Source organism: Somniosus microcephalus, chromosome 7 (genome assembly GCF_052327205.1).
Source record: "Somniosus microcephalus isolate GS21.2 chromosome 7, FLI_Smic_1.0, whole genome shotgun sequence".
NCBI lineage: Eukaryota > Metazoa > Chordata > Chondrichthyes > Squaliformes > Somniosidae > Somniosus > Somniosus microcephalus.
The window spans coordinates 167,243,701-167,254,696 of record NC_140993.1 but is presented as its reverse complement, the minus strand read 5'-3'; the positions used below and the strand labels follow the sequence as shown (position 1 = coordinate 167,254,696).

The window sequence follows — 10,996 nt, the reverse complement described above, 5'->3', positions numbered from 1 at the left end:
AATGTGCTTTCCAGCCTTTACATTCTTTCTCCAGCCTTAAGGCAACGTACACTGGACAGGTGCCAAGTCACAAACACAAACTTAAAGAACTGTGCTTGTCCCTGTGTAGCTTGTTCCTGGTGCTGTGGAGCCTGCCTCATAGGCAGCAACACTGAACCACTAAATGGCCTACAACATAAATGCCCCATTAGAAAGCCCATGATGACTTGGTCTGTTTTAATACAGTAAAATATTAGCAAGCAATTCAGTTCTGTCAAAACAATAGATCTTCACAGGTGGCTGGTTTACTCAAAGCTGAGATTACATTTCAACGAAAATCAAAGTTTTATTTCAAATCCTGTTTAATAAGTGGCAGGAATTTCCTCAGGAGTGCTCCCGATCGGCCAACGTAATTTTGATGGAAGATCAATGGAAACTCTGTTTGCACGTGCATCCTGGGTCTCAGCCGATCTTTCGGCAAAGTTACAGTGGCTAATCAGAAGAACCCTCAGGCTAATTGTACTGAGAACTGACACGATCATCTCTCCTTCCTGTCTGAAGGGTGAAGCATGGCAGCAGGAGACAACAATGGAAAATTAGAAGCAAGAGGAGAGAGAAATTCAAAGTCTTGTACTTTATCTGCTCTACCTGACGAGAAAGAACTTCAGCCTGAGCCAGCGTGTTGATAGAGGGTGAGCTGCTGCTCTCGTAATTGTTCCTTCTGTTACTTATTCGATCCCGCTCATTTTGTACGGCTAAAGAAGAAACATTTTTGTTATCCAGCACCGAACCCTCTGAAATCAAGAGTATCTTTTGTACATGGCTGAGTATCAGAAACCTGCTCCAGATGCAGTTTTAATGAAGCTTTATCTCTCAGGTGGTTTGACAGCCGTTATGTGGAGCACTGTCCTCACACAGAGCTAATCACCAACATTATGTGCTCCACCAGCTCTGAAAGTGTTTTAATTATCCATTCCTTGAAACTGCTAATATTGTCCCTCTTTGCTGATCAAAATATTCATTTTGTTATATAAAACCATTAGTTAAACATAATTCTGCAATCTTGCATTAGAGCTTAAAGCATGGTTTAAGGTCAATTTTGCTGGCACTCTAACTGTGTTCTATCCTGTTAAAATTCTGGGGAAATATCCACAAAAAACAGCATTGCTATCTTGTTCTTCGTAACAACATTACTACAGTATTATCAGCAGCAGCAAAGGAAGAAATGAATGATCCCATTCAGAACTGGATGTTCTTAGCTTGTGGCATGGGCACAAGATGAATGTTAGATAAGCCTCATTCAATAAATAATCTTGTGCCCAGCCTACTTGTTGAGACTAGGACTTGTTTAGTACAGGAAAAAGGCACATTGTGCTTTACACCTCACCCTCCCCTTAACTATCTTATTTGAACTGAAACAAATTAGGCTAACTTTGTAGCCAAGATGAAGCATTTAAAGAACACTGTCCTTTGGTGGTATTTTAAAATAAAAGACGTTACATATTGAAAAAAGCTTTTCAGTAAAGTGAAGTAGATTTCAAACATGAAACTTGTCTACATATAGCAAGAAATAGTGCAGAAGATGCATCAGTCCAGCAGTTAATAAAGAACCAATCTATTGCACAAAATCAACAATGATAAAAAGTCAGGGTTACATTCACATTTCATGGCTTGGCTTATTTTCAATTTGTCTAAAAGCCCAAATTAATCTTCATTTTAATAAGATTTTATTTCTTTTAAACATTAAACTCAATTTATACAATTATTGGAATTCTAATCTATTTCCAAATACCTACTGATCGACTGGTGTACTGGTTTGTAGTATTCAAAGTTAAATAAACAGTTTCACAGGTTAAGGTTTATGGCAGCTGTTTATACCAGCTCAGCAGTATACTTTCCACATTTATATTTAACCAGTACATTACAATACAACATACATTTACATCTGGCTTTCAAATACAATTTTATTACCCAGAGTGGAAGGCATTGAACTGTATTAAACAACTTCAGAAAATATTACTCATTAACCATTTTGTATGATATACCAGTACAATGCAACACACTCAATAATAAAAGGGTATTTGGTAGACCGCAAATACAACAGATATGTGATGTGCTGTTCAGCCATTTCTGAAAACTATCTGGTCACATTATATTTTTGAACACTATCAAAAAGGCCTTGGACATAGATGAAAGTTTGTATGTAATTAATGGGCCCAGGATTCTAAAGCCTCAAAATTCAAGATTCTATTTCAGGCAGGGAGTGTCGCTCGATGACAGCGCAGATCAGGAATCAGTGTGCCTGCTTCACGGCGCTCCTGGAATCGGGAGTGCTGCGATTGGCTACACCTGACCTCCAGGCCTGCCAAGTCACCACTGGCCTTATTTGAATATGTCAAACTGAGAGCCAGTGGCGAAGCACCATCAAGTTTCCTGGATTTTGACCGCTGATGCACCCGGGGTAAGTTAGACTTGGTTCTGTGAGGCGCAGCAACTGTCAGGATCAGCTGTTTAAGATGAAAGTGAGGAGTTCCTGAAACAGAAGAGGCTGGAGAATTTTTAATTCATATTTTTTTGCCATTCTGCCTACTGCCACCTGCACTTACTTTAGACTGCTTCTCACAGGGTCAGACCACCGGCAGGTTTACAGACACACCCCACTCCCTACCTGCCATTGCGGCTTCTCAGAGGCAGGTATAGCATTCCCGATGGGCAACTGTTCTTGATTTTTCCCCCTGCCTTCTAAGGGCTAGGGTCATGCTCTACAAAGGGCTTATGGGCCTGAGCTTGCTCCTTGGCAGCTTAGCACCACCTTGCATGATCCACCGGTGCAGTGCTGAGGGGAATGCTGGAGGCTTGGCATGTGCTGCTATCCAGAGGGACACCAGGGTCATGCAGCTCTGAACCCTGGGTGACTTCATCCTCATCATCCTTTTCTTCATCATCATCATTATCATCTTCCTCCTCCTGTGCCATCCATTACTATGGTGGATCTGCAAAAAAGGAAGGAAGAAGCCAAGAGTGACTGAGCATCACTCCCTTGGGATTCAGGAAATAAAGAAGGGTTTGGAATGTTGTGTCTGTGTGATGCTTCACGGGGATGCCAAGGTGACAATGGCAGTCAGTAACCTGTGGTGAGGGATTTAAAGGTGGAAATGCCCCTACGGTGGCCTGCCTTTGATGGGCATTGTGTGCCAAATTGTTCTACAAGAAGATATAGTGAATGACGGTAAGGCTGGCAGTTGAGGAGTGTGTGCCAAGTGGCATGAGAGAGGTGAAGAGATATGGGGTTATGATGCTGTTAAAGTGGAGGAAGGGGATTTGGGTTGTGCATATAAGTAATTGCTGTGAGGGGAGCTGGGTAACCATAGTGCAAGATGCTGAGTTGGAGCCCCTCCTTAACCAGAGAGCACTGTGAAGGATTAGTTATGCAGATGCTGCTTTGAGAGATTGACAAGTGTGATCATGCCTAGGGTGGGCAAGGAAGAAAATGGCAAATGTCTAGTGTGTTACTCTGCCAGCCCTGCTGAGGATGTGGAACTTTTTGCAGCACTGTTCTGCAGTCCCGGGGGGTGACAGAATTGGCAGTCAGTGCTGGTGCCACCTGAACCTCATAATTCTGGGTTACTTGGTGGCACCCGCCCAGGAGCCTGTTCATCCTGCCTTCAGTTTCCTCCAGAAAGGCTTGGGGGGTCTGAATGATTGAAGTTGTGCATTCTTTTATTCTTTGGCTTGGTGCCATGCCCTGCTGCACTTTGGGAACAGCTGGTACAACTGTAATAAAAATATTGATACGTCATGCAATAAACTTCTTGACGAGTGAAGTGAAAGAGCCAAGCATTGTTCCGCTCTTACTTGTTTGTCCCCATTCCACTTCTGAAGAGTTCAGGTTGAACTATGTTTGTAAAGGTTGCATAGAAGTTTCCAGGTAGTTCAGCTACTTACACCTGTTTTATACCAATACCTGGACCAATGGGAATGCAAGTAAGAGACCCAGGAAACTCATATGTATCTTCCTCTAGAGACCACTGATAGATACAACACTTTTTTTCTTAAAGGTGCAACAGTGGTGCAAGTCATTTCAAGGAAATTCTAGGCCATTGATTCAATTGATCATCTTTTGCCAGTCTTACCTTCTTTCTTCATGCCAGCTCGAAAACATTTCTTCAATCTGCAATATCTGCACTGGTTCCTCTTGTCTTTGTCAACAACACACTGCCGATTAAACCTGAGGGTTCATATAGCAAACTCTTAACTAACTATGAACCAGAACACACAGTCAGGGTTGTCATTAGGATTTTAAAAAGTTAAGTTCTGAAACTGAAAAAGATAAAATGTCAAGTTCCTGCTCTCTATTTCTAAACACAGCGACTTATCTAAACAAGAAGACTCAGTATTGCTGTTTCACTCATTTCCCTCCTGGTTATTTTCCTCTCTATTTTCCTCCTTTCTTGAAGGTCATGGCTCATGTTGGAACACATTTACACAAGCAACAGCAGGCCTGTGGTACACAAGGACATAAGAAAAATCAAGAGTGAGAAAAAACCATTTGGCTCACTTGGAGCTTATCCCTGCAGTATGTTGACCCTCTAATCCCAGCATTTAGACCTAGATTTTTCTCAGTTCAAGAAAAACAGGAGGCATGCCCATTTCTTATAAAAAATTATGTCCCACTATTGAAACTGCAGGAATGCTTAGTTTAAAATGTTATGATTTCTGAGAATGTGGTACAGTTAGTGGAAATTGTAAAAGAAAGCCAATTATGACACATCTGTTATAATGATCTTGTAACACTTCTCAAACAGTTAATAAGTCACTTAACTGTTACAAATGTCAAAAGGAGTGTTAATGCAGCTTAGGAGTGTGCAACAATTGTGCAAAATGCCTCAATGTCAAGTTTAAATGACCAGGTTGGATGTACTGGCAACAGCTGTAACGGACAAACATGAGAATGGAGGTTGGCCCCCGACTATCCAAAAAAGGCAACAAGTATGGCAGTATGTCATGGAAGGAGTCTATTTGATCTGAATGACTTGGAGGAGCTAGTGGGAGATCCAGATTAAAGTGCAGAACCTAAAGAAGAACATAAAGGTAAAGTATTAATATCACTATAAATTAACGGCAGGGGATACACATAAAAATGAAAAAAGTAGCAGATATATATTCTAAATTGCAGCAGTGACAGAACATTATGAGCAAGGACATAGTAAGTCAAGTAAACTGGAAGTGAAATACTGGAGATGTGCAAATACCATTACATATACAACTACTAGCTGGGGGAGCCCGGCTTTGCCAGGGCTGTTTTGGGCCGGGCGGTTTAAATCGAGTCCCAGGCTTTGGGGCCTGTCTGTCTGTCCCTGTGTGAATCTGCTGCCGGGCAACATTTCTACCTTTTAATAGCTTCAAAGATGAAAGTGAAAGTACTTATAAAACATTTTTGATAAATGTTATGTAATTTTTAAAAGAGATACTAACTTTTTCGAAGCTGGATTAGCAGAGTTTGAGCTGGAAGTAGTGAAGCAATGGCTGCCCGATGCCCGAGTTGAAAAGCATTAGTCCCGCCCACAGATGCAGCGATTGGCCAACCATCAGGCGACTGAACTGTAGGATTGGTCAATCGTGCCGGCACAGGATTGGTCAACCTTGACGTCAGTCAATCAATGCTACTTAGCAGATAATGAGTTTAATTTTGAAGGTGTTTTGCATAACGCGCGAACAATTTTTGTCCGGCCGAAACGTAAATACACTTAGGACGGTTCTGGAATCATCAGCTTTCTTTCGACGTAATGCACGTGTAGGTACGCTCTATAACTTTCGAGTTAATTCAAGACAGACAGACAGACGGAATGACAGACAGAAGTATCCTTTTATATATATATAGATAGATGGGAAAGAGCATATACCATATGAAGGAGCCTCCACAGGCCAAGCACCTGCCTAAATCTTCACTGCTCTTATGTTTAAGTTCAAAACTGGCACCTAACAAGAGGGGACACTATGGTACAAATGGTAGATACTATAACCAGAGATAGCTCATGCCATAAGAGAAAGGAATTGTTAATTTATCTGGGAGACGGAGTCAGAAGGGTGTTGCGACTCTGGATATTAACGGGGTAGACACGCTAATGAATATGTAAGGTAGGAATCGTGTTCTATTCTGTGGACATTTTGGGGGTGTAATTCAACTTCGACAAAGGGCGCAAAACGGGCGGTAGCAGATTGGCTGCCTGTTATACACCCGCCTGATTTTCCTCTCCATTGAAGAGAATGGAAAGGAAAATCAGGCAGGGTGAATAACGGACCGCCAATTCTCTACCGCCTGTTTTGCGCCCCCTCTGAAGCTGAATTTCACCCTCTTTGCTGCATCAACACATCATTCTTTCATTGTCTAGAAAGGAATATCAGTTGCTCAAAAGGGAAATAAAGGGCTGGAGTCGGGACAACAACTTTCGGGGTTGTAGTCCCGCCTCCATCGAGTTCTAGCCAACCCACGTGATTTTGACTTGATTGACCTTGTTGAGCCCGCCCAGCGGGTTCAGCAGGCCAAATAAGGGCCACCTGGCAACAAGTGATGTCACAGATTGATATTTCATCTGTCAAGACCCTTTGACAGATGAAATATCAGCGTTTCACAGCTGTTTGAAGCTGTCAAACACTGACAATCTGCACTCCAGGTTAATTCCTTCCTCTCAGGATGATTTAGAGATCTCCCTGGAACAGAAAGCTGAATGCTGCAATTTTTGACAGCTCACAGCCATTCTGCTTTCTGTGCCGATGAGATGAGGGACTCCAGAGACCTGAAGGAAGGGAGGCTGTAAAGGTAAGTAAAGGTATGTAAAACTTATTTAAACACTTTACACACACCAAAAACACTTACCTTTACACTCATGCACCCATCACTCACCTGAACACCGGACATCTCGACCCCTCCAAGCCCTTCATCCCGACGGTCCGCCTCCTCTAACTTGGTGTGGTTTGGAGTCGTTGGGAATCCCACACTTCAACATTAAAAATAGGGATTAGGCTAACAACTGCCTGTTAACTACCTGTTAACAGGCAGTTAATTGGCACTAATCCCCTTCCCGCCTCGGGGAGGCGGGTCCCAGTGCGGGGCGGGTACCCGTCTCCTTTGAAACTGGCATGGAGGCGGGTTGGGTGCGGGATGGGTTTGTGCCCCCCAATTTCGGGATTTTAACCCCCCACACGCCTCCAATCCCGCCTCCACGGCCCAATGAAAACCCTGCCCAAAATGTCTATATCTTGAGATTTCCCCTATAGTTCTTGAAATGATCACATCAAATGACATCAAAGTTGAGGGGAGCGGTGAGCTTGCCGGCCACTGATCGTGCCATCTCTCTTTGTGGCCCAGGGGACCTTTATAGCCTCCTACTTCAGTGAGCTGCCTTCTTAAACACCTTCTTTCTAGACTGTATCACTTAAGTTTCTCTAATCTTTTATCATAGCTCACCCTTTTACACCTGGGTTTCGTTTGGTTTCACTTTATTCAGTATACCATTTTTGTGCATGGTAGCCAAAACTGGACAGAGTATCCAAAGAATGGTCTAACTGCACAGAGGCCTTAACATAATTTATGTAGACTTACATTATGTGGTTATGGCTATATGTATTCATAGTATTCAACTGGTATACATGGCACTGCATCAACAAGGATGGGAGGTAACCAGCAGTCTCAGGGATCAGTGCTCGGGCCATTACTGTTCACAATGTATATAAGTGATTTGGAAGTGGAGTCAGAAACAAAACTACCTAGTTTTGCTGAGAATACAAGACTTGTGGCTGGGGGCAGGAAGGTGGATGGGCATTGGCAGTGGAAGAGGGTAGGGGGTTGCAAGTAAGACAAGTGGACCAAATGCAGAGAGAATTGGATAGTTTACAAAGTGGGATGGACAGTATTGTTTAATGTTAATGCAAATTCATCAGACTAGGGAAGGGGAATAAGCAGTGGGAATATAAGATAAAGAGTTATTAGTCCACGTAACACAACACAGAAGGATCTGAGGAGTACTCGTGGATGGGTTACTGAAACTGTCAGCATAGTGTGCAGCAACTGTAAAGAAAGCAAACAAGATCTTAGAGAGTATAGCCAGAGGAATAGAGTATAAGTCCCAGAAAATGTTAATAACCCATCCATGAGTAGTCCTCAGATCCTTCTGTGTTGTGTTGTGTGGACTATTAACTATTTTACTTATTTATCCCAAGGAAACTAATATTGAATCAGGAGCAGGGACTCAACAAAATTAAAACAAGCAACATAAGCAAAATAACAGTAATGAAAAAAATAAGAACATAAGAAATAGGAGCAGGAGTAGGCCATTTGGCCCTTCGAGCCTGTTCCTTCATTCATTAAGATCATGGCTGATCTACCTCATCTCCACCTTCCTGCACTATCCCCATATCCCTTGATTCCCTTAATATTCAAAAATCTATCAATCTCTGTCTTGAATATACTCAACGACTGAGCCTCCACAGCCCTCTGGGGTAAAGAATTACAAAGATTCACCACCCTCTGAGTGAAGAAATTTCTCCTCATCTCAGTCCTAAATGGCCGACCCCTTATTCTGAGACTGTAACCCCTGGTTCTAGACTCCCCAGCCAGGGGAAACATCCTCTCTGCATCTACCCTGTCAAGTCCTGTAAGAATTTTGTATGTTTCAATGAGATCACCTCTCATTCTTCTAAACTCTAGAGAATATATACTCAATCTCTCCTCATAGGAAAATCCCCCCATCCCAGGAACCAGTCTGGTGAACCTTCGTTGCACTCCCTCTATGGCAAGTATATCCTTCCTTAGGTAAGGAGACCAAAACTATACACAATACTCCAGGTGTGGCCTCACCAGGGCCCTATATAATTGCAGTAAGATGTATTTACTCTTATACTCAAATCCTCTTGTAATAAAGGCCAACATACCATTTGCTTTCCTAATTGCTTGCTGTACCTGCATGTTAACTTTCAATGATTCTTGTACAAGGTCACCCAGGTCCCTCTGAGCACCAACATTTCCCAATCTCTCACCATTTAAAAAATACTCTGCTTTTCTATTTTTTCTACAAAAGTAAATAACTTCACATTTCTCCACATTAAATTCAATTTGCCATGTTCTTGCCCACTCGCTTAGCCTGCTTATATCCCCTTGATAATGGCACTAAAGGGTAACAAAACCCTAAGATCAGATGGTTTCCATTCCAGGAGTTTAAAGGAAGTAGATGAGCACATTGCAGATAGCCTAACTATAATCTTCCAAAGTTCTCTTGATTCAGGAGCCGTTCCTTTAGATTGGAAAATTGTGCATGTCACTCCACTATTTAAGAATGGTGAGAGGGAGAAATCAGGGAATTATAGACCAGTTAGTCTGACATCAGTTGTCGGGAAATTACTAGAGTCTATAATTAAGGATAGGGTGACTGAACACCTTGAAAATGATCAGCTGATCAACGAGTGCCAGCATGGATTTGTAAAAGGAAGGTCACGCCTGATGAACCTAATTGAATTTTTTGAAGAGGGGACTAAAGTAGTGGACAGGGAAGTGACCCTGGATGTTATTTATATGGACTTCCAGAAGGCATTTGATAAAGTCCCTCATAAGAGACTGTTAACTAAGGTTGAAGCACATGGAATTGAAGGCAAATTATTGACCTGGTTAGGAAATTAGCTGAGCGGCAGGAGACAGAGAGTAGGGATAATGGGTAGGTACTCAAATTGGCAAGCTGTGATTAGTGGTTTCCTGCAGGGATCTGTGTTGGGGCCTCAACTATTCACAGTATTTATTATTGACTTAGATGATGGGATAGAAAGTCGTATATCCAAATTTGCCAATGACACAAAGATAGGTGGCATTGTAGGCAGTGTAGATGAAAGCATAAAATTACAAAGAGATATTGATAGATTAAGTGAATGGGCAAAACTGTGGCAAATGGATTTCAATGTAGGCAAATGTGAGGTCATCCACTCTGGGTAATGGGTGACTTGATTGAAGTTTTCAAGATATTAAGGAGATCAGATAGGGTAGATAGAGAGAATCTATTTCCGCTGGTTGGGGAATCTAGGACTCGGAGGCATAGTCTAAAAATTAGAGCCAGACCTTACAGGAGTGAAATTAGGAAACACTTCTACACAAAAAGGGTGGTAGAAGTTTGGAACTCTCTTCCGCAAATGGCAATTGTTAATTTTAAATTGGAGATTGATAGCTTTTTGTTAACCAAAGGTGTTAAGGGATATGGGCCAAAGGCATGTATATGGAGTTAAGTCACAGACCAGCCATGATCTCATTGAATGACGGAACAGGCCCGAGGGACTAAATGACCGACTCCTGTTCCGATGTTCCTATTCCCACTGCTTACTCCCCTTCCCTAGTCTGATGAATTTGCAATTAGCTTGCACAAAGCACTTATTCAGCCAATTCAGAATAAATTGTACAATTATGGTCACTGTACAATATCCAAAGATTGGGGAGGTTTTGGCAAAGGATAACTAACTTGATACCCAAATTGGGCACCTAAGCTCTGAGGAGATTCACTAGAAATTGGAAATGTTTATAGATGGGAAAAGGGGATTTAAAGCCATATATTCAGAATTCTAAGGGGTAAAGATAAAGTAAATCTGAATAATATGTTTAACATAATCACAAACTCTGCAAGAGGACACAGATTCAAGCTCAAGAGAAAGGAAGCAGAACAGCTATCTTAGATTTAAGTGTTTTATGCAGAGTGTGGTGGATGTTTGGAACAGACTGCCCAGGGAGGCACTGGAGGCAGATAGTGCTGGTAAATTCAAGAGTGAGATAGATATTTGGCAGAGGGAAGAATTGAACATATGAAAATAATGGCCTGGAAAAGACTCACAGGTTTATCTAACCTGTCCCAGAATTGTAGGCAATAAAGTTCTATATAGTATATTGTGGCGGAGACCACATAGGGACAGTAACACAATTCACTATGTATAGCCAATGTTGTTATCGCTCCACGTTATGTACGGAACTTGGTTGGGTTATCGGGGC

At 42.1% G+C, this 10,996-nt stretch overlaps 1 protein-coding gene across 7 annotated transcripts in view; it reads right to left on the bottom strand.

The window, feature by feature from the left end:
- LOC147114995 (hepatocyte nuclear factor 4-gamma-like) overlaps positions 1–10,996 on the bottom strand; it is a 181,314-nt gene that overhangs the window by 30,670 nt on the left and 139,648 nt on the right. For all 7 annotated transcript variants that reach the window (XM_085993195.1, XM_085993192.1, XM_085993193.1 and 4 more), the window contains 2 exons: positions 4,113–4,207; positions 628–734 (listed from right to left, as the gene is read on the bottom strand). In XM_085993195.1, coding sequence (XP_085849321.1) covers positions 628–734; positions 4,113–4,207 — 202 coding nt within the window. The remainder of the gene's footprint in view (positions 1–627; positions 735–4,112; positions 4,208–10,996) is intronic.